The sequence below is a fragment of the Serinus canaria genome, chromosome 5 (assembly GCF_022539315.1).
Source record: "Serinus canaria isolate serCan28SL12 chromosome 5, serCan2020, whole genome shotgun sequence".
NCBI classification, from domain to species: Eukaryota; Metazoa; Chordata; class Aves; order Passeriformes; family Fringillidae; genus Serinus; species Serinus canaria.
The window spans coordinates 11,713,593-11,740,432 of NC_066319.1; the positions used below are offsets into that span (position 1 = coordinate 11,713,593).

General features: G+C 43.4%; 1 protein-coding gene across 2 annotated transcripts in view; it reads left to right on the forward strand.

Moving 5' to 3' along the window:
- Nucleotides 1-11,183: 11,183 nt before the first annotated feature.
- The window catches only part of LMO1 (LIM domain only 1), a 59,812-nt gene continuing 44,155 nt past the window's right edge, over nucleotides 11,184-26,840 (forward strand). The window contains exon 1 of one of the 2 annotated variants that reach the window (XM_050975379.1): nucleotides 11,184-11,264. In XM_050975379.1, coding sequence (XP_050831336.1) covers nucleotides 11,243-11,264 — 22 coding nt within the window. In that variant the 5' untranslated portion in view covers nucleotides 11,184-11,242. Of the gene's footprint in view, nucleotides 11,265-16,413; nucleotides 16,554-26,840 lie in introns of those variants that run through there. The other variant, XM_009102244.4, reaches the window with a different exon arrangement.

Here is a 26,840-nt window from a genome sequence, read left to right on the forward strand (position 1 = left end):
GGTGACACATTAGCCAAAGACTGTTCGGTGTAAAACACAAACAGGATCTGCTAAACAGGGAGTGGTAACCGAGATGAGTAACCTATTCTGCCACCTGGAGAAATGCTTTCTGCTCCAGCCCAATGATTTATTAGTAATGACACGTAATTTAAACAGGAGAAATTTCAGGAACACACCTTAAGCCAGAAAAGACGATTTGGTTGGTTTGTTGGTCCAGGTGACACCTTCTGAAGCACATGAAAGAGCTTCAGGAAAGAGATGTTAGGCCACATTTTGAAGAAAGGTAGGTAGGTGGGTAGGAGGAGCTGCACACTGGGGTCACCAAAGCCAGCCCATTCCCACCCTTTGCCTTCAGCAGGCTGCCCTGAAAGTTTTGCACCAGTTTTTGGACCATTCTTTAGCCCCAGTCACTGGCATAACCCAAGGAAACAGAGAAATAAATGACAAAAACAATGAAAACAACCACCATTCCAAAAGGGTACGTGGGGATGGGTGGCCAGGGTTGTTTTAGCCCAGGGTTATGCTCTTAGTTTATGTCTAATCAGCCATCTAGCCTCTATTTTCTAATTAAATGTTTGTGCCAAGAGCACCTAAGCATTTATGAAAAGTTTTATCAGCCACCTGACTTTTGCTTTGGTGCCCAAGAGACTTGCTAGAAGCGTATGGAAAACATGCCAGAGCTGGATTAAATTCCAAGTCTCCCTAGTTCCAGTCTAGCTCTTTAACTGCAGGACCTCCTGCCTCCTTTCCAAAAGTTTTATTGTATCCCCTTGTCCCTAATATGTGTCAAAGTCATATTTGCTTGAGAAAAGCATTCATCAAAGAAAGGGCATGTGAGTAATTATATCATGTTATTACATGTGGCAAATTAAATTGTCACATGTTGGAGAAAGGAAACCTGGGGTTTACTGCTCTTGCCTGAAATGGAACACACTCACTCAGAGTCCTTGTGCAGACTGAGTCTCTCTTGGCTGAGACCTCCTCATGTGATGCCACCTGCGTTATTGTGGGCTTAATTGCAACACTTTTGTTGTTATTAGTTGCACTTATTTGCTCTTGAGTGTGTTTTCTTTTTTCAGACTGAACACAGTGCTCCTGAAACCAACTTAACAGAGACTGCTCCACTGAAAGCTTTCTGAAATCATTCTTAAATTACGATGCATAATCACTTGAAATTAAGTCAGTTCAAATGTAAGTTTAATTTGGCATCTTCCACTTAACTGATTCCTTGTGTAAAAAAAAAAAAAGGAAAAGCTTCAGTTAGGTACTTAAGATGACATTTAATTGGTCCTGAGTATCACACTACTCTGTGTAAAACTCTGCAGTCTTTAAAAACTTTAATCACTTCCTTTCAGTCATGGCTAGATTTCTTATGTGTATAAAAGCTTTAAAGTGGGACCCACTAAGAAATTTGTTCCAAACTCCACAGCTGTCCTCAGTGCTTCTTTGTACCTCTCGATAAGTAAAATGTTTCTTATTTGGAAAGAGTTTAAAAACTATCAGGGATGGTTGTTGCTGTTGTTTTTAGCTCTATTTAAATGAAGGAAGGGAAGCATCAGTAAATAGGCAGCTGGAGGAAATAAGGAATTCTCATTGCTTCTGAGGAAACCTTTTTAAATGGGCAAGAGGTTTAGCAGGCTCTTTCACTGCTCTCTGCTTATCCTGAGCAGTTATAGCTCACTAGGCTGAAACTGGAGTACCAGAGAGAGAAGTTATCCAAAACTGCTGGCTTGTTTAAAAGTCATATATACATTATTGTTAGTCATTCCATGGCATTAGATCCTGCAGCTACATTTCAGTTAAGTGTTCTTCCATGGCCGTGTTCTCTTGTTTCTTTTTTGGCAGTAGTGTTTCTTTCTAACAGTATTTTAGTGCTTGGATGACAAGCTACATTTTATCCATATAATGTTTAATTTAATAAGGCAAAATGTGATTATTTGGGTTAATTAGAGCATGTAAGAACTCTGTGTGTATGCACTTTTGATAGTCACTTTTAAACATGTGCTTGTATATATTGATTTATAAATATTTGAGGTATATTTATGCAAATTTGATACACCAGCAATGCAAGGCATTATAGATCATTTGCAAGAGTCTTGCAGTGTGAATTCACATTTGGGCAGTGAGCAGCATTCATTAAATGTCCGTGCTTCAGCTGTGTGCTTGCAGGGTGGTATTTTTTCCTCCAAGGCTTAGCTATTAAATCCACTGTAAAATACTGCAGAGTTTGTATCTCAGCCTTTTTAAGTGATCACTTGACTCTGGTGGCTGTTTGGTATGGAAGCCATAGTCAAAATAAGTCTATTTAACACAGATGTAGTCATTAGGAGGCCCTCCAAAGCATGCTTCTCAGCTTCTTCTCAAACTTCTTCTAGGTCAAAGCATCTCCTAGGCAGGTTCAGAGAGGGATGATTATCCCTGTTTCCCCACATGTCAAGGGTAACCACACTGCTGCATTGACAAGGGGCTAGTGCCATAAAAATAGGACTCCTTGCTCAGTTATCAGACAAGTTTGTTGCCATCCATGCTCCTCATTCTGTCTCGCTCATGCTGTTTAAATGTAGAGCTAAAAATAAATATTAGCCCTTGCTTATCAACAGGCACATTAAAGAATTTTCCTGCCCCAAATGCTGCCCAGGGTTAGCTTTGGATGGCTGCTTGTTGCACCACATTGCAACAGTCTGGACAGAATGCCACAGGGAAGGTCCTTGGGGCCTCTGTGATCCCAGAGAAGCTGAATGCCAGTGCCCAGGGGGAATTTAACCATGGCATGATGGGCAGGAGGAGTGGGCTGTAATAATCTGAGAGAGAGAAAGAGCAGAGCTTGAGCAGGGCCTTGCCAGCAGCAGAAAAGATTGCTTTCCACACTGCCCCAACCATGACCTCAGGACAGGGATTTCTGACTGACCCTGTGCCATGGAGCATTAAAAACGCAACAAAATGATCCACTGGGCTCTCACTTCTTGACCTCCCTGTGAGCACAGAAGCTTTTCCAGCTCTCACTGAGAGAATGATATCATTTCTGTAGTTATCTTTACAGCTTTCAGACTGAGTTTCTCACCTGCTTAAAGAGAGCTGTGGCAACCACTACCATTTCTTCCAGTTATTCTCTTGTTCTAGTCCTTGCACTTCTGTCATTTGCTGAAGGGCCAGAATAATGTGAAATTACCCCTACAGCATTGTAGTTGTCTTTTCCTAATTTGTCATTTTGTTCAGATATCCCACACATTCTTTAGGACTAGGGGAGTTGCTGCCATTGTGTACAGAGAGTAGATAGAAAAAAGATAGCTTTTCATGGGGAAAGGACTTGGTGGTCTACAAGCACAAAATCTCCTGGTCTCTCTGACCCTGTCACAGAAATCACCCCCTTCTCTAAGTGTCTGACATGACAAGGGAACACAGGCAGCAACTGTGGGTTTAGATATAGGTCTGGGAAGAGTCATCTTCCCAAAGCACCTCTGTAGGAAAAGCTCTGCATGATGCAAACAGGGGCTGCCACCCGCTAACAGGTGGTACAGGTGTGTTCCTGGTGCTACAGGGGAGCATTTCCCATCACCAAGTAAAGCAAACAGTGTCTTGAAGCCAAAGCTACCACTGCAGGAGAGGTTCAGGGGTGAGGCAATTTGGGCTGCACCCCTGTACTGACTCCAGAGTGTGTCAGCATCACCCTGCTGCTGGCACACTGCCCACATTGCAGTTATTCTGTGCTGCTGTAGTGGGGAACATTGTGATCAGCCTCTGGATGCTCCTAAATTAAGGCAGATCATCTTTGCCTCCCAAGAAACCTCCAGAACCCAGCTGCAGCCATAAAGCTGCTATCAAATGCAAGCTGGCTGCAGTTCAGAACTGGGGCCAACATTTTTAACAGCATGAAATTTTGTTGTAGGCCCTCTGGAAGGATTCCGTGCATGAAAAGTTGAACTGGAGCAAAATCAAGACTTGAAGTCCCCTGTGTGGAAAAAAACAGGTGAAAAAAGGTTAGCTGTGTTTGAGAAGGGGGATGCATCTCTCATCTGTATTAGAGATAGAGTCTGATGACATTAATGTGGAAGAGGTGTTTCTTTCTTTACTGTTGGCTTATGCTCACAAAAGCATTCTAATGTCATGGCCTCTTTTGTCTGAGCTGGCACCAGCGGAACATACCGACCATACCAATCTCAGCAACACAATCAGAAAATAAGTTGATATTTTACATTAGTAATTAAATCCTAAGCTCTACCCGCTTTGTAAGGGCCTGAACTTCTACATGTACTTTCATACTGCCACTGGTGGCTTTTTGTTTGCATTGCAGCAGCCTGAGAGCAAACGAAAGGCAAGATCCAAGATAGGAAGGCAAATTGGTTTTGCAAACATGGCAAAGAAAGTGTGTGAAATCAAATGCCAATATTAATGCAAGACATCTGCTCTCTGTTCCAGTTCTGAGCGAAGTAATCCAGTCCTAATTACACACTGCTGTGTCCTCTACCAGCTAAGGAGAATGGTGCAGCCATTCTTAGTACTGGTGTATAAATTTCTTTTTGGATCTGATAGATACATTAGATGCAGGGGAGGCTTTTCATTTTTTGACTGCCAGTTGCTTTGGGTAGCACAAAGAGAGGGGAGGAGAAAGGTTGCAGCAGGAAAAGATCAAAATCTTCCAAAAAGGACTCTGCTCCTAGAATAAAAATTTTTCCTAGAGAACTTTCCCTGCAGACCTCAATCAATACTATTCTCATCTGAGTGCACATATTATTCATTAAGAAATATTGGCAAGATGTGCACTATAGTGTATGCCTTCATTAGAGCCTCCACCTGCCTGCTTTCATCAGAACATCTTCCCTAACTTTCATCTTCATTGAACTCATTTCTGTCTTTGGATTCAGAGAGAAATCTTGTAATTTCACAGCATGGATTTATTTTAAAACAACCAATCACCAAAATAATAATCTCTCTGGTTTGTGAATGTGTTTTCTCATCTCACACGTTAACGAATGAAGAAGATTATCACCATCAGATTTAGACTGAACTGGATGCTGATGAATTCAAGTGCAAAACAGCCCAGTGCAACAAACCCTCCCTAACATGGGAATAGCTGGAATTCCTCTGTTGTGTGTTCAGCTGCCACACCATATCCTTTGTGTGCACCTACAGCTCCTGTGCCAGCAGCCATTTTCCTATGGGCTCAACATTTTTAGATGAGATGTTTGTTGCTCAAAAAAGCATGTTATGAAGACCTGACAAATGTCATCCATGCCAAGGAGAGGCAGAGGGAGCCACAAAACATAGGGGACACTGGCAGAGTCTTAGGGTATTGTTATCACAAAGCAACACGAGCCTGACATTGCAGTTTGTCTTTTCAATTCATGTGTTTCCATCTCCAACTACTCTGTGTCAATTTTGCCTGGTCTTTTTAGTGCAAGGCAGTGAAGAAAGAAGCTATCTTATTGAAAAGGGCATTGGGATTTTTGGACAATATGTTGTGGTCTAGCTCCATGCCTGGGATCTCTGTGTGCTGCTGCAGTTTAAAGAAGAACTGATAGTAAGAGATGATGAAAAGGCAGCTCCATGGCTCTGTCTCTGTTCACCCATCCCACATTTGATTAGTCTCTGCTTGACATCAGGCTGGGAGCAATAAGCTCTGATCATGACAGAGTATGTGGCAACAAGCCTAAGAGCTCCACGTGTCACTCCAGAACCAGACACTGTCTCTCTGGATTCCTCCAGAAACAACTGAGGCAGGTCTAGGGATGCCAGATTTGTCTTTCAGGTCTGTCTACTCTACCAAGGTGAGGAGTAAAAGGCAGGACTATCTGCAGGAGAACACTGCAGCAGCAATGGACTTTGAAGTCGAGAAAAATATACAGAAAAGTCAATTATTGATCCAAATGAAAGAGAGGGATGCTATGAAAACACTGTGACTAGAGTTTATTCATAAGTTTGGAGGTGTCTTTTTGCTGGGATATGTGTGTTAAGGGTTAAAGAAACTCTGCACAGGCCCTGCTGTGTGAAGAGGTGGCAGAGTCAGAATCCATGTTTGCTCAGAAAGATTGGGCTAAAGGTGCCCCCCTGAACTTTTGCTGAACTTCAGCTGGATACAGATTGAAATCTTACATCCCTGCTGAGACCTGATGGACCATACAAATGGAAGAGCACATCTCACTTGAGCCTGGGAGAGTTTTGAGAGGTGGAAGGAGAAAGGAGGCTTCTATTGGGAAAGCACCTCCCCTATTTTTGCTTTTCTCATGGAAATCCAGCCTGTCCCAGCTCCATGTCTGGGCCTCCTCTAGAGCTGTTCACTTGGGTCCTTAGACCTCTCTCTGCCTGTGCTGGTGCTGGGGAGACACTGGCAGATCTGCAGTGTTTCACACCCAACCTCAGCCCCAGCAGTCTGCATTCACTCACAAAACCTTCCTGACACCAGTTTCTCATGTAGAAAGCAACTTCATGGATTCCATTGCAGCTGAGCTGTTCTGGACATGAGAGGTGCAGAATCTGCCCATTAAACTTCTTATGAAACAGGAAACAGTCCAAAAGTTCAGGTCTTGCTACTTTTATTTTGAAAAAAAATCCTTTTAAGTTTTTGCTATGGAGAGCAGCAGCACAACTTCTGAATAACTAATTTATCCACTGTAAATTTCTCTAAAAGGTCATTACAGATTATAAAGCCTAATGGTTTAAAGTTCCAGCCTTATATCACAGTGGCAAAGAATTATTCTCTGGAGGTTTTATTTTTGAAGCTTTCCCATTTTCTTCTATCAAAGGAAATGCTGTATTTTTAATACACAGTTTTCTTTATTAAGGGAAAAACCTATATTTATGAAAATATTTAACATTCATTTCACGTAAAACACAGTAACAGAATTGAGTGATTTATTTTCACAATGCATAGGCAGGGAAGTAGAGCAAGCCAGAGTTTAGAAATAATTGAGGTCTGTAGATCTCAGGTATGTATTTAAGTGGTCTTTTGAACTGCCACCCATGTTCTGTGTGAACATAACTTTTCAGAGCACTTGTGATTTTCCTCCTTTACAGGGCTGCTGAATTGTGGTATGAGGTCAGGCCCATGGTCACTCTCTTCTGACACCAGCAAGGTTGGTTCAAGTGATTCTGAAATGGGTAAAAATAGAGATGTTTTGTAGCTAATTTAGTACAGACCTGTGCAAATTGTCTCAGTTATTTGTGTGAATTCAAGAAATAAAACCCATGTGTCAAGCTGGCAGATAAAAGTCTCATCTGCTGAGAAATCTGACTTTGAAAACAGCTGCTAAATTCTCCATGTGCAGGGAAGTCTTTGGTATGGCCTGGTGCTGCTTCACTGTGGGATTCTGACTGGCACACGTGACTTAATCACCTTCCTTTTTCATTTTGATTTTTTTTTTTTAATCCTGTCAGCTGAAAGATAAAATAAAAAAACATATTAACCTCCCTGATGAAACTTTATAATTCCCAACACTGAAACATTAACCAAGTCCTTAATTAAGGAAGACTGAAAGTAGAAGAATGCTTTTATGTCATCAGCTGGTTTTTGCTCCAGTCATCTGCCTCATTCAAGCATAGGATAATATGAAACCTCACGGGTCTGCTAAAGGCTTGACTTAAGTATACTGTGGACTTTGCAATTTAATAAGAATGGGGCGTTGGTCTTAAGAAACTTCATTTTCTCTTGCTTGTGCTCAAGCAAAAAGGGAAAAAGTGGGAGCAGCTAGCGAGCAAGAGCCCCAAGTTAGACCCAGAGGTCTGAGCCCAAGCTCTGGCTGCACAAAGGTGTGTTTATCCCTGTGTGCCTCTTCCCTCACACACCAGGAATTAGTATGAGACCAGGAACTTCCCTAGGCAGAGCACAGCTCCTCCCTTTATTCTGTAGTTTCTGCAGTATTGAGCGTGATGGCTTCTCAGAACTGCCTGGCCAGGCAGTGTGTGAGGCACCATCATTGAATGAAAACCAGTGCACATCAGTGATGAACTGGCACCTCAGCAATGGTGCTGTCTGGTCCTCCTCCAGCAGCGAGCTGTTTTAGTGCTTTGTTCCACAGAATGGAGGGCTGGGGACCTGAGACTTATTCCCAGACAATGATCCATGTCAAGTTTTCCCAGTAACTCAATATAGGGCCAGTTGCCTACACAAGTGTTTTTAAAAGGAGTAATCTAGCTGTTCTTTTCTAGTGTCAAGGTATTAAAATATAAGTGTGGTGAAATTCTTTATATGAGACTTTTAATCTACAGGGTAAAAGAGGCTCAAAAATTACTGAAACTTTCTCACTCTGCTGAAATAACTCTCTGAGCAGATATAAGGAAACAAAGGCAGGACAGTGCTTCACCACAGTAGAAAAAGTAATTTATGTAGAGTGGGGACCTTTACACTGGGGTTTGTTTCTTCACCTTATTAAAGTTGTAAACCTAAAAGTGCCCATGACTCTAACTGCAGGATGTGTGTTTGGGAATTAAATGTTTTGGTGGTTTTGGCATTATTTTTCTCCCCTTTTGTGACGCTCTCTCATATGCCTGCACAAGTGCGACATTCTCTCTTGACTTTTCCCTCCAGGTCTTTTTCATGCCCAGTGACCCCACCTTTGTCAGCTCAAGAGCAAACATCATTTCTGAAGAATGATACCAAAGTCAGCCTCCTTTTCTTCAGTTTCTTCCTGATCTACCCTTGGCATCCCAACAGTGACCTTGAGCTCCAGTGCATGCAGACAAACTTCTGCCACTCAGTAATTCTGTGCTTAGATTAAACCCCACCATCCCTGTGGCAAGCTCAGAATTCAGGCTCAAGAGTTGCATACCAAGATCTTGAAATTCTGGCTTTGCACTCACAAGGCTCCTTGGCCACAGTCAGAAAAGGAATGGGCTCAAGGACCAAAAGCATGCTCAGAAATGAGTTGATGCACCATGTTCTCCAAGGTCAGCATTTTTTCAAGTGCTGCTGTGTTCCTTCAAAAGGAAGGAAAAAAAAATCAACCCAGATTCATGGAGTTAGAAGGAGCAAGTTCCTGTGGGTGCAGTATGTGCCACAGAGTGGAAATTAAAAACCAGAGAATTAACAGGGTTTGTTGTGTTACAAAGCTTGAAATCATTTTTATCCTTATATGTGTGTACTCATAGAAAAACACACTGCACTAATGAAAGACAACTTTATGTTCCCAATCCTATTTATTGTTTGTTGCCAAGCAGTCTAAACTATGGGTTTGTTTGGTCAATTGTAGGGGTGAAGAGGAAGGGCTTGAGGGGTTTTTGACCAGATTGGCTATAGGTGATGTGTACAAGGTGTGCCTTAAAGAGAGTGGGTAGAGTTGCCAGAGAGGCAAGTTTAATAATGGGTATCTTGACAGGGGTGAATGTGAAGTTGGGGAACTGAGGATGTGACAGGTCCCATGAGATGATATGCAGCACTATCCCCCCCGTGAAATCTATCAAAAAGTGTCTGTCTCCCCTCAAAGGGAACCAGCCTGAAGAAAAGTCCAAAAAAAGGCAACATGGTGGGACCTAAATAAAAGCTAATAGATGAGCTGAGCTAATATTAGTTTCCTGATATATAAAGCCAAATGGATTAATGGATCAGCTCATGCATTGCCTAAGGAAACAAAAAGAAAATCTTCAATATTTCTGTGCACATTGAGGACATGAACAATATGGGTCTTTAGAAAGTAAAAACCTAATTTGGGGAAATCAATTACTACTTCTTTTTTTCTTCCCCCTTTTTTTTTTTTTTTTTTTTTTTTTTTAATTTAAAGGAAGTTCACAGAGAGGTAAAACTTGGGTAACACAGCCAGCCAGAAGTCATGCGTCTCAGACACCACAATGATGGTCGATCTCAGTTTGCATCAGCCTTGCCTGGGCTCTTTTTAGCATTCCAGCTCCAGCTAATGGAAATCAAGCCCATTATGGTAAACGTAGGAAGCAAGTACATTAATAGTGGGCACTGACATTAATTCAAATGGTAAACAATTCAGAACTGTTCCCAGTACATACTAGATAATGTATCATCTTACCTGCTGCTTCAGGGCGCAGCGCCTTTCACGGGTTTCTAAAGTACAGAAGACTGTCTGCCGCAGAGTTTCTGCTTCAGTAAACTATTTCCAAATTCTGCTTTGCTCCCTATCACTCCCATATACTTCTTTCTTTTTTGTTTTGGATGCGAGCACTTTCCCTCCAGAACTGACACAGATTGGCAATGCCAGTCTGTTCCTTACTTTAACAACAGAGAGGCAGACGGGGCAAGTTTAGCAAAGGCAAGATGTGGGGGAAAATCTAACGCGATGGTAGAAAGAAAAATTGAGCTTATTTATACAGTAACACGTGTGTTAGAGTAATGCCTCCCTTCCCCGGCTATGCGCTCCCCCATCTTCTCTCTCACACACGTATATACACACACACTTTAACTGTGCTTTTGTGTTTTGTCAGAATTAATGAGAAAAGTTCCCTTGCCCTAGGGGTAATTAGTGTCCTTGGAGTTAAATAAGCTAATACTTAGACACCTCTGGCACAGGCAATTATGTTTGTGTATTGAATAATTGATTCAAAGAGGGGGGGAAGGGGCTGCTAATCAGATCTGAGCATAATGAATTGATTTAATTAACAGGGGAATCTGAGGGTCCCTGGGAAATGTGTGCATTTATTCAGCAGCAGGAGAGAGTGCAAAGCACATAAATTGAGAGAGAGAGCGAGCGAGGCAGGCGGCAAGTGCTTTTGCTTTCAGTGATAGGTTCACATCTTTCCTCCCTCCCACCCCCCCTTCCTTTGAATATAATTTTAGATTTAGAGTGAAATCAAGAGAAAAGCACTTTAGAAGCCTGGAAAGCTCTTGCAGTGGCAACAGCAAAGGGGAGAGAGGTTGTGAGCGATCACACGCGATTACATTAAGACAATTTTTGACAGCGCAGGTTGGGCAAGGACGGAGCAGGGGGAGCAGCCCCCGATATTGGTCCTCCCTTACCTTTTTCCTCTCTCCCCCCCGCTTCCCTTCTTCTTTGATCCCTAAACTGGCACTCGAGCTGCAGCGGCGGGGCCGGGGGCGAGGCGGCTGGTGCAGGAGCCCGGCTCCAGCTCTCCGGCGCCCAGCGCGGCCGTAGCCCGCCGCAGCCCCGCTCCAAACTCGCGTCCCGGGGCAGCGCCGGGGCGGCCGCGCTGCTGCCCCCGCCTCGGCAGCGCCCCGGTGCCCGGCCCGGCGCCTCGCCCGCCCCGGAGCCGAGAGCGGCGGCTGGAGGGGGAGCGCCCCAAGGAGCCGGAGCGGCGGCGGCGGCGGCCGCCCTCGGCGCCCGGGACAATGGTGCTGGACAAGGAGGACGGTAGGTGGGATCGGGGCGCGGGGCCCGCCGCTCCCGCCCGGGCGCCCCGGCGGCGGGCGGAGAGGCACGGACGGGGGGACGGAGGGAGGCAGCGGGGTCGGGGGAGCTGCCCCGCGCCGCGGCACGGCGCTGCCGCCCGGCCTGTCCCGCACCGCTCCGCTCACAAAGGGGGCCGGGACGCCCGGGACGGCGGCCCCGCCGCGGCCGCGGGTCGCTCTCCGCGGTGGCCGGGCCGGGCGGGGCGGGTGTCCCCGGCTGGGGGACGCAGCAGCGGCTGGCCGCAGCCCCGCTGCGTCTGCGGCTGGCCGGGGAGGGTCTGACACTGCAGCCCCGACACCGGGCCGCCATCAGCGCCGGTGGCCGCAGCGTGGGTCCCCGCCGGGCCAGCTCCGCCGGCTGCCGAGGCCGCGGGTGCCCGAACGCCGCCCCGCGCTCCCACTGCGGGCAGGGCGGCCCTGCCTGCTTGTGTAAATGGCCACAGAACGTCCCTGTGCCGGGCTGGCGGGGGCTTCAACTCGGAAAAGTGGATGCCAGGCTCAAGAGACAAGTGGGAGATGCTCTCCTTCGCTGTTTTTTTTTTTTTTTTTTTTTCCCTCCCCTCTACCTCTTTTCCTTCCCCTTCCCCTTGTCTTTTGATCTGGAGTTTCTGCCTCAGAACGGGGAGAGTCTGCCCGCCGCGACACCGCCGAGTGGGACGGGGCACGAAGAGCAGTCCCGGGCTGGCTTGTGGGAGGGGGCCGAAGCGCTGACAGCCACAAGGTTAAATGCTCGCTGCTCCGGAGAGGTGCGTGGGGAGGGAGCTCGCTGCACACTCGTCACATGCCTCTGGGCCCTCGGAGAATCCCTCTCCCAGCATCTTTTTTTCCTCCAGTTTCTTGAAGCCCTCTGAAGCAATCTGATGGAGTGTTGTTAATGGGGTCTGTAGTGCTCCAGTGGAAAGCGCGTGTGTTGGAGAAGCAGGAATGAACTTATCTAACTGGTCAGTGAGAGGTAACAGTAGAAAGACTTTTCTCATCCCTTGCTCCCTGTGCACTTAGGTAAAAAGGTTAAGTAATGACCGAGGAATTAAACATTGGTAATTTCTTATTGGTGTGTGGAACAAGGTTTGTGTTTCTCTCCGACCTCACTTTCAGGGGTAACCTGCGTTGCAAGAGTCCCCTGAATTTTGCTCAGCTGCTGGAGGAAAAGGGAGGAAGGGCTCTTAACGTCTCTATTAATACCCCTTAATAATAATAACCGGGTGATGTCTTCATGCCGGTGACTCTCTGTCAGGGGGTGCCTGCCAGCCCGTGTCTGTTCCCGTGTGATTGACAGGCTGCCAGCAGGATGCTGCCTCCATTGCAGGGGCGAGAGGCACAGGTGAGCTGCGAGGAGAGACCGAGATCTGAAGAGGGTTCCCTAATAGGGGTGTTTGGGCTCTTTCAAGTGCCTCAGACATACTCATTAAACACGAGGAGCTCGGGGCCGGCCTGACGGTGCTGTAAGGAAATGAAACTAGAACCCTTGATTATCCAGACAGTTCTCAACAGCCTCCTTCCAGGAGATTTCATGAGTGGCTGTGTATAAAAGGGAATAATGGTGGTGGATGGGAGAGGTAAAGAGGAAATTAGTGCACTTTAAAAAAGGAGCAAAGTAGGTGCACTTAAAAAAAGGAGCAAAGTAGGAAACAAACCCCTGATGAGGGTGTTGTGACGATCAGAGCAACAAGGTGCGGTAATGCCTAGGAATCTCCTGTGCTGTTGATGGAGTAGTTATGCTCGAGGAGAAATGATGGTCACTTTTAAAGATGCCCTGGAGAAATAGGGGACAGAAGGTGAGACTCAGAGAAGAAACTCTTTTTATGAAGAGGTCATTTTACCTTTGTAAGTTTCTTTCTGCCTGATTCAAATGGGCTCCACTTGCCCGCTCATCTGTGAATGTTAAAAGGGGATGCTGGACCTGCATAGGTTACAAATGGACTAAAATGGAAGCTTTTGCTAGCTAAACCAATTCCTTTTGAAATCAAGCTTGAATGAGCTTGTTAATAAAAATGAGTCTGTTTTACTCCCATAAATGGCCCTTTTTATTTTCCTTTTATTTTTCTCTTTCCCAGAAGCCAGAGTGATTTTTACCATCTAAAAATCACAGTGTTGTGGCTACTATCCAATTCTCCCCTTGATTTAAGGGGCTTTGCCATGTAGAGTTTTTCTTTGAGGGGTTTTCTTCTTTTGAGGTCTCTGGCAGCGGTGGGGGTATTCATAGTTATTACTGCATAGAGAAGGCAGGATTTCAGGATTACCCCTCCCAGAAGCCCTGGTGCATCACAAGGAGGACGTTTGCTGCCTTGTAGATATGAGCCCCTTGCTTTTGCATCCCTGAAGGCCACTTGGGAAGCTGAGCCATGGCCATTGGCCTCAGGAGCAGCTGCCCACTCTTTCAGCTTGGGGCCTTAGGGCTGTGTGCCAGCCCCAGTGTGACACCAGGATTGCCCCAGCAGTGCGAGAACTGCGGATTTGGGTTTCCACTCCGGGTTTGTGAGCAAAAAGCTTCCTTGGCAAGCGCGCTCTGTGGTGCCGAGAAGTAGTAGAGACTCAATAATACTTTTTTGTGGATCTTCACAGATATCATTGAGGATGAAGGGGCAGGCTGAAAAAATAACAGCAATAATAATGTTTCTGACTTGATGTGTTGTGGCATCACGTCAAGTTATGTCAGGGAGGTAACAGCATTTTGTATGTTTGAAGTGACATAATATAACTTGACTGATGCAACATGACTTGATATTAGAAAATACTGGTTCAATGTGGAACTCTGGCAGGTATCTTCCCCAAACAAATGTTAGGAACTGAGAGGAGAGGGACGAGAGGGGTGGGGGAGAGAAAGGTTGAAAGAGAAAAACTTCAAGGCTCTCATTTTAGTCAGTTCCACTGTGTAAATCAGAGCAGAATTTGCTGTGGGCAAGCCAACCTACGCACCGTGCAACGCATTTATATATTTCAAGATAATGAGAGTGAAGATATTTCTGAAATACGTAAATGTTTTGATCGCAAAGACCAGATTTCTGCTTAAAAAAGTAAACTGACATCAGGTAGCGTGATTAATTCCAACAGATTGTGTTAATTGTAGTTGACTTAAATTGCTGTACAAATGTGTTGGGGGTTAGAAAACTTTTTTTTTAAATTGTTGGTGTGTGAAATGAGTAAGCAGATAAAGTGTTTAAAAAAATCTGTTTGCACAGGGAGTAATCCAGCCTCTATGACACGATGGAGCAGTAAAGGAATAAAATGTACATTGACCGGTACTGCATATTTTTTCATGAGTGCATTATGTCTGCTAGTTTGCTCTGCTGCAGAAGTCAGCTGTGACAGACAATGGCTAACTTCATTTTTATCAAAACCTTGCCTTTCTTGTAGTTACCAAATAGTGGAAGTTAAATTGTACCATATATTTTGGGGTAAGCCTGTCCTTTTTGAAGGCGCAGGGTTGAAAAGTACACAGACAGAAAGATGGAATGTTTTTGGAGTTCACCATTTTCCGATGGAGGCCAATAGTATATTAGAAGTGGTGAAGTGCCTCAAATCTAAAAAAGTCTGTGGCTTTGTTAGTTTTTGCATGGATCCTTTTAACTATTAGACTTTAATCTTTGGGATAAAGTCCTCCTTCTTTCTAGCTTGTGACACTTCCTAAAAGAAAGTGATTATTTATGGTGGTTGCACTCTTACGCTGAAATACATATTCAGCACTTGCAAACTAGTATCACCAGGAAACAGGAGTTGTTGGAAGCCCTGGATGAAAACAGCTCAATGTAAACTGATACATTTAACATCAAATATTCTCAAGGACTGTTAGGATTAAGTATTGTGAATGAAGGGGGAAGGAAAAGCCACTTCAGCTGGGGATAAGGAATCTAATTAAAAATCGGTATTAAGGATATATAACTTGAGCCCGCTATCAATGCTCTTTAGAGTGCTGTTGTATCAGTTGTAAAGGGGAGGAAGAAGTATCATTAAAGCAGAAATGAAATGTTTTCTCAGATTAAAAGACTGAGATGAGTGAAACGGTGCTGTTTATCTTGGTAGCGAAGTGCCTGATCCCGCAATCCTTGCGAGAGCCAGTGGAGACAACAGATGACTTGTCTGAAAAAGAAAAGAGAGTTGCAGGATGTAGCATAAAAGACGTGGGCCCCCAACTTGTCACTTTATATTTGAGCATTGATGTCATTTCTGAAAAGTGGAGCAAAGCTGTTAAGTGTTTGTATCGCTTTTGATTAGGTAAATTCATTTTAATATCGACCTAGTGAAAATGGAGCTGCGCTCTCCGGAGTACACCCTGAAACTAATACCAACGTGGGAAAACAAACCCAAAATGTTTGCGCAGAAAATTAGTATCAAGTTTTAGGTCACCAGAGATGTGTGAAATGTAGCTGGGAGCAGCGGAGCTGGCGTAACTCAGCCGGCATCAGCTGCGGAGAGTTGAGAGCCTCTGACCTGCCCGAGCTGCTGCGTGGTGCCAGACACAATCCCAGCTCGCAGGGAGCAGGGCTGGAGCGGAGCCGGAGCATCCCCGCGCCCCGGCCCCGGCCCCGACGAGCAGAAAGCGGCGGCGGCGCAGGTGGCCCCGCGGCCGGCGGCACCTGGGCGGGGGCCGGGCGGGCTGCAGGTGGTGCTGCTGAGCCGGGAAGCCGCGCTCCGCCAGGAAATCCCGGCAGGAGCTCCAGAGGGGGCCCTGGGAAACGCGTGCATTTATTCATCGCAAGTGTGCAAGGCTCACCAATTGAGAGGCAGAGGCAGCACTAGTCGGGCTTAGGTATTCTAGCCTCTGTGAATGTAATTTCGGATTTAGATTCAGCTTAAATCCAAAGGGAAAACACTTTATAAGGCTGAAAGCTGTGTAGTTGCAACAGCCAGGGTTATGAGCTATCAAAGGCAATTACATTAAAATAGATTATACTGTGTAAATTGAGCCATTTAGAAGGTGAGAACCAAAGAAACAGCTCTGATCCCCCTTCTTTCTAAATTGCAGTTTTAGTTCCTTGCAATTCTGAGGCACAAAAGTAGGTGAGACTGCTTTTGTATCTGCAAAGTGCTTTATTTCTGAGTGTAATTCTAACTGAGTGCAATCTAGGTTAAAAGCTGGACAACTGGGTAATTAGAGCTCACTTGCTGCTAAAGGACGATCAGCTGTACCGTAGCTCATTTGTGTTCCCAGAGACTTGCTCTCCTCTCCCCTGAGCGGAGGCTGCTGGAGAAGAAGCATCTGTGCCCGGACTTTTCTTGATTGCGGAGATGATGGTGCTGGACAAGGAGGACGGTAGGTGGGCTGAGATTGTGTAAGCCTGTGCTCTGTGTCTTCTGTGTGCTCCAAATGTAGAAATAAATAGTTTTGAAGCAGATGTGCGCTGTGCATTTCAGAGTGTTCTGCTCTGAGCTTCTGATGTTTTTCTCTTGTGTAGGTAAAAGCGTGCTTGCTCTTTATTTTTTTTTTTTTTTTTTAATCTCGTCTCTGACATGATCGGACAGCCAAGAAAGGTTTACTCCGGGCTCTCTTTGCTGAAGGACATAGCAGAAACAGCTTGATTTTTTTTTCTTTTACATCTATGCAGATTTTTCTTTCTGCAAGTTGCTCTAATATATCCATTTTAGCCTGTTTATTTCACCAGCTTTTATTGTAAATCTAATTTTGAGATTTTTCTTTCCCTTTCATTTGCATGCCATTTTGGTCTCTTTTATGTGCGCCTTTAATATCTATTTCTCACAGCTTTTCTTCATAGCTATAAACATAATGACAATAAGCTAATAAGCCTCTGTGGCAAAAAAAAAAAAGGTGGTTTATTCTAAGAATTTACTCCCTTCTTTTAATAGCAGAATTGGAGGTTCATTTGGGATGTAATTTCATGAATGAAGCTGAAGGAGAGCTTGACTGATTTTAGGACTTCACATATGCTTATTTTTTTAAGCTGACTAGTCCTTATCAAGGATGCTTAAGGGGAGCAAATTGATGTGAGGAAGATCAGTGTTAGTTAGCAGCCTGAATGACCTGATGCTATCTCTTGCACTTTGCCTGCCAGGGTGTGCAACTTAACTGCTCAGTCATCAGTAGTTTCTGGGATGAAGGTGGTAAGTTCAATCACAACTTTTTAATGAGGTGGTTTGTTTTTTTTTTTTTTTTTTTTTTTCTGAGGCTGTTTTGTGGCTTAGGTCTTCCCTCATAGCTTGTACACTGAAAGCAAGGATTAAAACTGAGGCAGAGCAGAAGGGTTCTGCAGCCATCCACATGGACTTCCATCCATGGCGCTGCCTCTTGCCAAGGACCTCCGCCTTGGTGGCACTTTGTGCATGGAAAGTGGGAACTGCCTCTTCACTTCTAACAGGCATTTCTACCTGTTATCTCCTTATTTCATTCCTCCTGCATAAATGGATGAAGTGGGCCATGTAATGGACCTCCCTGATCTTTTAAAATTTATTTTGGGAACCTCTTTATAAGTGTTTAAAAAATAGAGGTCATATGGCTGTTGCCATTCGAAAATAACAGAAACTACTGAATATTTGTAAGACTGTAGACAGGAAATAGCTTTTCACAGGGAGAAAAAGAGCTTGGAGAAATTGGAAGTTGGGTATTTTGGCAGTAGCATTGATTTTACTTGAATATATATATTGCTTTTTAAAATATTTATGAGAAAAATAACTTGTAATTCAAAGTCACTTACTTTCCTGTGTCAGAGTCATGCTAACTGTGTTTTGTGACTAGTACTGAAAGCTGCTCAATGCTATTAAGTTGAAATTATATTATTTTTATTCCGCAACCCATATCTGTCTTCTAGTATTTTACAACTGAATTAGTACTGCACTGCAGAATAATTAGGAAGGCTCGACTATTGAAAGACAACAAGTCTTCTAAAGTTTCTCTTCCCTCTCTCCTTTCCTTGCCTCCCAAAAAAGGGAGTATTTAAACCTAGAATTTTGAGGTCTTACCTCATTGTAAGTTTGATTTCTAAAATACTCCCTCTGGCATGTTCGTGCATGTAGAATTCGAATCCAGTTTCTGGGATGGCATGTGAGGTTTTGTTTCATGAAGCATTTGGGACTATTAGAAAAAAAAAGTAAGCTTTTCACAAAGACTTGACACCTTTAAAATATGATACCAAGCAGAAAAGCATCATTATCAGTGCCCCCTTGTATGCAGATTCAATCAGATTTGGACTAAGAGTTGACCAATGTGAGATCAAAGTCCCTGTATAAGTTGTCATGCCCGTCTGAATTTATCCCGTGCTAATTAAGTTGGCATCTCAAAACTGTGAAATAATCTTATTCGTGGGGAGAAAAAGGCCTAAATCATGGGCTTTATTTCTGCTAAGATATTGTAAGTTCCTTTGTTAGCACAGTAGAACTTGAAAAAAAAGAGTAGATGTGGAGCATCTGTTACACATCTTCTAGATCAGCTTTGCAGTTGACTGGCCTGTGGATAAAAGACACGCTAAGTGCTTGAGTATTGCTTATGCTGGGAAAACAAATGAAGCTAACAGGGTTTCAAAGGCTTTGAAGCAGTGTCACTCTCAGAGGTGTTCAGTTGTTTTCTTTGGCAATATAAGTTGAAGCAAGCTAGTTTACTTTATTAGAGGCATAAGGCTACTCTTGTAACCTTCCTCTGACTAAGATGAATTTGGCTGACTGACCTTATTTCTCGCTGGACCACACGTGTTGTGCTGGGTTTGGGTTTTTTGGGTTTTTTTTTCCCCTCCTTAGGATTCATCTCTTTTAAAGGGCGGCAGCATTTTCTGTATTTTGTTAAATCTTTTCAATTTGTGCCTCCCTACATAACTATGTTCTGCTATGATGGAGCAATGCAAATCAAGTAGAATAGCCCAAATTAATTCTTCACATTGGCGGCAGTATGATTGCCTGCATGGAATCAATAATGCATCATAGAGGGATCAAATTTTGGAGTATAATGTGTGAATAATGCTTGACACAAAACAAAAATTCAGTCATCATAATAGCAATTAGGAAAAAGCTGCAGCTTATCCCAGCTGTAATCTCTGCTAACAATGAAGCACAGCCTGGTAATCAGCATGTATGGTATGAAATGCACTAATAGAAATCACGGCTCTTTGTTATGTGTGTGGGGGGTGAAAGTTTCCTTTTCAGCTAACTTGTGCTGTGTTAACCAGACATTGCATCCTTCAACCAAATTGTGGAGTGTGTGTGCACTTATAAAAACACTGATCAGCTGCGTGTTCATCCCGATGTTTGCATAGACAGGAGCCCCCCAAATCATGGGTCCTTTGTGTTTTTGAGCAGAACTCTGATTAAACAGATCACAAGAGTAGGCTGAGTAAAATATCAGAGGACTCCATTAAACGTGTACCTTGGTTTTATATAGAAAGAAAATTTCATCGTTTCTTTAAAAATTAAAAGAAAAACGTAGATACTCAGTGGTTGTGTGCATTGGGGTTGGACAATGGGTCTAAGGTTGATGGGAGGTATTCAGGGAAATGAATATTAGGTAATTGGAAACTGGATTAGTGGCAGCAGTTGGGTTCCCTGTTGTGTGAAAGCCCATCTTGCCCCACGCAGAAGGTAAAAAACCCCAGCATTTGGAATTGGAAAAGCAGAGAAATGGATTATATAATGTCAGGGACAGGACTTGTGCCACAGCGCCCTGGCCAGGACAGCAGGGCTGTGGGCTGGCTTCACAAGGGACTGTGCCAGCTGCCATATGGAGGTACCCTTGGATAGGTAGATGGATATGGAGAGACACCTATCTCCAGGAACCCAGGTCCAGGCAATCCTGTTCTGCAGATAAAAGCAATGATGCACACAAGCCGTGCCGCGTAGCGTTCTGCGTGCTGCTGGTGTCTTTTGTTTTCCTTTGAGCCTACCTTTCTCAGGTGTGCCTCTTGAGGAGTCATGCAGAGAGAGAAAGGGAGATGGCACGGTGGCTTTTCCTCACGAGACATGGAATTTAACTTTTCACTTGCCTAATGTTCCTGAAGCTCTCTCTCTTTTTCCTTTTTATCTCCTGTGCCACTCTACCTCGGACCTTCTCCGTGGTCCACTGGTGTCTAGCTTACCATGTATGGAGAATCCCTACACATCTTCCCAGACATCATCTTATTCCAAAGCTGACCTATAAAGGTTACCAAATTCATTATTTTTGCCACTCTAGCTGAGTTACCTGTTGGTTTTTTGAGGGCTTGATCTTCACACATATGGTTTTGGTGTGATTTAGAGGTTTGGACTGGCTCTAGTTCATGACACAGTGTCCTTTTGTGACTCAGAATTATAGTAATGGATTAAAATATTCATGAAGAGGAGATAAAAAGTTGTCAAAGAAGTATTCTAAATAAAATTGGAGCACATTTGGCAGCAGAACGTGAGACTTGGTTTGGCCATAAAGGACTAAAAAACCATTTGGACTGTTTCTCCAAAGCTGACCAAGTGTGGAACTAGAGGTAGTTCTTCCTGGAGATGCCCTCTGCCCCTGAAATGGCAAATATGGAAGCGTGGCAGAAACATGGGGTAGTAAAGTAATGGCCTAAACCTATTCAAGAAATGGAGGCTACTGTAGTTGGAGCTGATAACCTAGGTATCCATTTAAAGAAATCTCATCCTGTGGGAAGGAATGAAAGGAGGCAGCAGGCCTAAGAGGAGCAAACTGCTTTGTATAGGAGTATGGCAGGCGATCAAACAGTTCCTAGTGTTTGTTCAGACTAGATGGCTGAAGGATCTGGGTAGGATGTCATCCTACTTCACTCCCAGATGCTGTTGACATGTGATAATTGCCTGGTTGACATAACAAGCGTTGAAACAGTGCAAGGACATTTTTCAACTTGGGTAATAGGGCAAAGGAAGCAGCTTGTTCTTGGAAATCAGTTTGCTCTAATTTTGGTTTAATGCAGTAGAAAGTGTACTTGATACCCTGGCAGCAGAACATAATTCGTCTTCTTTGGAGTTAGTGTTAAATTTTATTATCTTTAATAAATACAACGTGAACATGTCAGCCTGTTTGTCATAGCCATTCCAAAAATGCTCTCTTATGGTAGAATCTTCAGAAAAATTCCTTTTAAGAGCAGTGCATTATTAATAAAGTAATCCATTAGGTCTGGTGATAAAGGGTCACAGCAGAGTCTGAAATACGTTTCTTAAATGGTTAAGAAATTTATCATGGTTGGAGGATTAATTGATTTCATTTGGAAGCTTTCTTAAGGTTTTCAGGCGTTGTGTTTAGAGATGGTTTTATTCTCTTTGGAAAAATGCTTGCTGCTCAAAGTTTTGCTTCGCTGTCATTAGCATGAACATTTCTGCTAAAGGCAAACTGTTCTTTTAGCATTATGACTGATTGCATCTGCGAGGAGTCCTACTTAGGTAAAGAATATGAAAGTTTATGGCAAATAAGGTATTGTACTTGAAATCAATTCAGAATCAGAATAATGGCATCAAGCATTAAGTGTTGCAGTACAAGAATAAAGAAGGCACTGCAGATGCTGCTTAATGCTGAACTATAAAACTCCAATGGGTCTATATCTTTTAAAAATTGGACAGAATTGTCATCATTTAGAATACATAGACATAGTTTTAAACCCTATAGAAATCACTGCCCCCAACTTCAATAAATGTGCGTAACTGTTGCCAGGGAATGATTTATTCAGTGAATGTAGCTCCTATTCACTGAAGACTTGGGGGTGGAGGGAAGGGCGTTTTGAAATGAAAGTTATTCACTATTAGATTAACATAATTAAACCTATCTGAGAGGAATTCAACACAGCTACTGTTTTTTTAGTTCTCTGTGTGTGTGTTTTCTCTGTCCTCCAGTGGGATGACTCCCAAAGCCAAGTTTCCAAGCACGATGTGGGGTGCTATCCATGCAATCAGATGTTCAACTCTCCAGTGAATGTTCTTGCAGACTACTTTCTACTTACATTCTGTATCAAAGCAGATAATGGATGCTCGTGTCCAAATTTAGAGGGTTTTTAAGTTTCATTGAACATTTTTGAATTCTTTAGACCAATGTTCAGAGTTCCCTGTGTGCTAATCAAACTCTGAAAAGGGTGATTTGGGCAGTGAAAGTACTATTTGTCTTCTTTTTAAACAATTTGTATCAACAGTTCTAGTTTCTCTTAAAGAAAAAGTGGATGATTGTTGCATATTCATGACTGAACTGCAGAGAACTTGGACCAGAATTAAACAATTAACCCTCTCGCCAACATCCATTTGAGTAGAAGCCAGGGATGTTCCTACTTGGTTTATTATGGATCTGAGATATAGAAATGTATTCCGGAGAACTGTGTTTCTAATAAATAAAAAGGCATAATGAGAATGTAACTGGGAAGGAAGACAAAAGCAGCCATGCTTTAAATTGTTAATGATGGTGCCAGTGGCTGCAGCTTTACCACAGCTGTTTAAATTGATCAGCTAGTGAAAATGTTTTGTTTTGGCATTTTCCCTGCATGTGCAACTCTTTCGAAGGGACTTCTGGAAGCTTTTCAAAGGGGAATCATGATCTTTTTTTAAACTAGGCTTAGAGCACCAGAGCTTCCAGTATTTTGGAATCCAATATTTAAGGATGCAGTTCAGTTTTTCTTTTGTAAAGTTTTTGGCTGATCAGCCATTATTTCTCCTAGATTTCCTTTACCACTTTTTTTCCCCTCCACAAATACTACAAATGACTCCCTACCCACAAAAGCTGAGGGAACAGCATACTTCCTAGCTGTCCTTTTTTCTTTTTTTTTTTTTTCTTCCCATCTCTATTTTACTGATGCTACAGAGTTTGATCCGAACAGTAGAAAGGGGCTATGTCGATTTGCTATGCATCTTTTGGTCAAGCATCCAGTGTGAAATTGTTCTACAAAATGTACTTTTTCAGAGGGAACTCGCTCCTAATCTCTTTCCTTGTTGGCTCTACCTTGCAGCTGAAGTGGGTTAAGCAAGATCTCTTTATCACTTGTATCCTTTCCTTCCATTCCAGAGAAATGGGTATACCTTTCAAAAAGATGCAATCTCTTCAAGGCAGGTAGGGAGGAGAAGATTGGACTTTCTGTGTGCTCACAAGTGATGTGGTAGAGATGTTTGGGCCGAGGACTGGCTTGAGCTGGTGAGCCTTGGTGTCTTTCCCAGAGCACCTCCTGCCTTGAGCTCATGAGCAGACCTGCCTGGGGCCTTGTGTGAAGCCTCTTCCTGGCATTCCTGGTGCCAGGTGACTCCTGCACAGGCCATGCCTTGGGTAATTGTGAGCAGCCAGGTTTCTGCATTAATGTACTTGCAGTGAGGGTGGGTAGTGAACATTATTAGGATCCATTATATATTTATCCTTATAGTCCTTTGTGGAAAATGATTTCTGTAAGTACCCTGTTACAGTTATGAAAGCCTAAATAAGCATCAGTCTCAAACCCTTTGACCTGTCTGCACAGAATAGAGATCTGTTTTGAAAAGGACTCCTTTATATCTGTTTTTACTCCATGCCCTTCCATTCATTTGCCTATACAAAGCAATAAAGGGTAAAACCAAAGTAACATAAATTGGTCTGTCTTCCTGAATCCATGTCTCGCTAATGTACCCAGATTAACTCAACTGTAAATTGTCTCCTTTGGATGTCGTGTCTTGCTAAAAGTTTCCTATATGATTCATGATTTGGATTGCTTTTAACAGCTATTGGCTAAGCAATATGGTAAATGTACAAGGTGATGCAATTGGCATTAGTGAGAGGATGCACAGGAGCATGTAATGCAGTCAATACTACATTAACTACTGATGCCCAATTACAGAAACTGGAAGAGTGGCTTTTAGGAGCATTAGGACTTGCAGAAGAGCTGAGATCACCTGCCGCTCCTTGCCTAAAAGCTTCACCCTTTACACGCTGGGATCAAAGCAAACATTTAGTTGCTATTTTGTCATGTATAACAACGAAGGTATTCCCACCCCCCCCCTTTTTTTTTTTCCCAAAAAGTGTCACACTGATGCTTTTAGCACATGTAAAATCCTATCTCTGTATTTCAGGACTCAACTTCCATCTCCTGGGGCAAGACTTTATTTGAATAAAAACTCTCTAACCACCTCTGCATTTATTGTTTCTCTGAAGCTTACTATTTCAGCCAGTTTTTATTTTAAAGAAACATTAAGTGATATTTAGAGTGTCCTATTTCAGTGTGCCAGAGCGGGCTCCCCATCACTCCCCCCAGCTTCTTTCCCTCTTCTAATCTGTGCGTGATTGTTTGTGACCTCAGCTGGCTCCAAGTCTCTAAAAAGTGTTTTAAAATACAACCAGATACCACATAAAACAGGATATTTGAGTGTGCAACCTTTCTGCAGTCCACATTCAGATTAAGCACACATTGTTTCCACCACTGCTTTTAAACCCATTTGCAGGAGATGGCAAAGGACCACATTATACTAAAAAACAGTGCATACTTTCAGATTGAGCTGTGTGATCACAGCTTCTAAATCTATTTTAAAAATAATGAGCAATGTCACTGTTGCATGGCAAAGCTAGCAACCCACAAAGTTCTTCTGGACTTGGAGCGAGATGGGAAATTAAGCAGCTCTGAGAACACTGAAATATTTTAATATAAAAGACAGCTGGCAGGTGGCTTATTGCTCTTGTTGCAGCATTTGTCTTTATTTCCAGCTATGATACTTGGCATATCACTGCTGCTTTTAATCCTCAAAGTGTTTTGCAGTACTGAGGAATTTGTGCTCCCCAAGTGATCATCCCCCAGAACTCCAGCCTGGATATCTGGGGGATGTGCCTGACCCCCATGAGGCCTGGGTGGACTTTTGTGTTTTAGGTGTCCCTGGTTTGTTCCTCTCTACTTTCTCTCTGCTGGGCCTGGGTCCCACCTTGCCAGCTGTCCCATGCTGGATTAGGCAGTCAGACCTCTGCAGAAGAAGGGAGAAATAACTTCTGGATCTCCTGGGAAGGACAGAGTGCTATTGAAGCCATTGCTGTCCTTAATTGTTTCGGGGGCAGTTTTATTGATCCCCTCTCAATTGGCAATTCTAATTTTGGGGGTGTTTTTAATCCCTGAGATCCAGTCCAAGCAATTGCAAATTGTTGAAGAAAAGCCTTCCCTGTCTTGCTGCCATAACTGTGAGCATTTGTCGCGTTCCCCTCCTGCTCCTGCCGTGACCGTGGGTCTCATCCCCCTCTTCCCATTTCTGGGGCAACAGAAAAAAACGGGGTAAGGCTGTGCTGTAAGACATCCTCATGCTCTACAGGCATTTCCTCAGTGACCTTTATATTTTTTGGGTAGATGGTGCCTTAACTTCTCAGCCAGCAGTCGCTGGTTGTGGTGTGTTGGCTGCGAAGCCCCGCGGAGCTCTGCCCCATAGCAGGCTCCGGCTCCGGGCTCTTTGCTGCGGCCGCGGGTTGAGGAGGAGCCTGTTATTTTTAAGCCCGGCTTTCAGGTGCCGATCGATGCTCTTTTGAACGTCTGGGGGAGGAGAGCAGAAGGTGACCTGCTGGTTTTCCCCTTGCACTAATGTGTTTAAAAGGTGGCACCAGCAGCGGGGGCGTGCGGGAACTCGGCTGAGCTGTGCCTTCACCGCGCTTGAAACGCAGACAAGGATCCTGAGCTTGATGCACTTTCCAAGCTGTACAAACAATGTTTGAAAAGTCTGAAGTACCCAGCAGGGCAAGTCAAAACGTCCTTGAGCAACTTTGTATTTAGACAGTGTTTTCTCTCTGCCTTTGATCAGGAGGGAACAGATGTGCCTCCTCTCATGTGTGTGTTTGTGCACACCCCCTGATGTACGCGCATTCCCTGTCCTTGAGCGGGGCTGCAGTATTTAGGGTATGCTGTTATCCCTCTTTGTTCTTTCGTATTACTGTTGTTCTGTTGCCTTTTTGTTGTTTGTGTTTTTCCGGGGAATCTAAGTTGGAATTTAAAGAGGTCGGACTAAACGAGGTTTTAACTTACTCTCGCTCATTTCCTTATCTCTCTTTAACTTGGATAGAGTGGAAAAAGAATATGTATATAGTAATGCTCCCTTAAAAAAAAAAAAAAAAATGCATATATATATAATCGATTCCTTGACTAGTTTTTTGGGGGGGCAGGTTTTGAGCATTTGGTCTAAGTGGGCTGCTCAGTGAAATTTGTACATTCATAAAATAGCTGATTGAAAAGCAATATTTCAGATAAATACAAGCCAGCGATCTATCAGCAGTTGTAATAAAAGCTGGGCTTCAGGCTGTGATTTTATTTTGAAATAATAAGAATTGCTTTATTCTTTTTACTTGAGTTACCATGGTAATTCTGTCGTGTAGCAGTGTTATATTGATTTAGAAAGTGGACAGTAATATTTCTTTTGTGTTATTCTGTTTCTAGGGGTTGATTTCTAATTTCCACTTGGAGATTACTTTTATAAATTTCTTAAGTCCTTCCACTTTTTTCTCTAGCAGTGTAATTTTCCTCTCACACATTGCTATTTTCTGAGCTTATTGGTTTGCTCTTATTTTAAATTAAACTTGCTGGTTTCAAATATTGAAATGACATCTTTGTCTGTGTCTGTACTTTGGTTTAGCAAAATATTACAGTCTGCTGTTTTATGCTTAATAATTTAAGGGAAGCTTTATGTCTGCCATCAGTGGTTGTTGGTAACTCAT